At 36.3% G+C, this 705-nt stretch overlaps 1 protein-coding gene across 1 annotated transcript in view; it reads left to right on the top strand.

Moving 5' to 3' along the window:
• The window catches only part of HMGN1 (high mobility group nucleosome binding domain 1), a 5,296-nt gene extending 4,597 nt beyond the window's left edge, over positions 1–699 (top strand). Inside the window, exon 5 of the mRNA XM_006754312.1 lies at positions 546–699. Coding sequence (XP_006754375.1) covers positions 546–593 — 48 coding nt within the window. The 3' untranslated portion in view covers positions 594–699. The remainder of the gene's footprint in view (positions 1–545) is intronic.
• Positions 700–705: the final 6 nt, after the last annotated feature.

Raw genomic sequence — 705 nt, 5'->3', positions numbered from 1 at the left:
AAAAAAAGAAAAGAAAACGTGGAATGTGTGGCACTAAATAGAGCTTGGAAAAGATGCTTGTTTACTGTATTAGCGCTGAAACAAGAAGGCAGCACAACCTCAGCTGGTAATGTCCATGTTAGATGACAGATTATTGGTGTTATCATGGAGGCACCATGAATATTGATTTGGAGTTACAAATAAATTTTAATGAGTAGGTGAATTACAAATAATGAGGATTGACTTTTTTTTTCTATTTGATCCTTACTTGAGGATACATTCTTTTCATTTATTCTAGGGAGAGAGTTGGGGAAATATCAGTTGGTTGCCTTCTATGTGTGCCCTTACTGAGAATGGAACCCGCACCCCTTTGGTACATGGGACAGCACAACCAACTGACCCACAGCGGCCAGGGCAAGAATTGACTATTTTTAAGACCTAAGAGTTATATGTATATATTAGTTATATATATGTAAGACTTACATTGTGTTAAATTCTAATCTCAAAGATCATAGCAATGACACAGAAACCAAATGTTTAATCATTATTTTTCCTTTGATTTGCAGAGTCCAACCTCAGATGAAGCAGGAGAAAAAGAAGCCAAGTCTGATTAATGTCATGCACCATGTCTGATCCGTGGTCCCTGTCTCCCTTCTTGTACAATCCAGAGGAATATTTTTATCAACTATTTTGTAAATGCAAGTTTTTTAGTAGCACTAGAAACAT

The sequence above is a fragment of the Myotis davidii genome, unplaced genomic scaffold (genome assembly GCF_000327345.1).
Source record: "Myotis davidii unplaced genomic scaffold, ASM32734v1 scaffold512, whole genome shotgun sequence".
Lineage (NCBI taxonomy): Eukaryota > Metazoa > Chordata > Mammalia > Chiroptera > Vespertilionidae > Myotis > Myotis davidii.
This window is presented reverse-complemented; position numbering and strand designations above follow the sequence as displayed.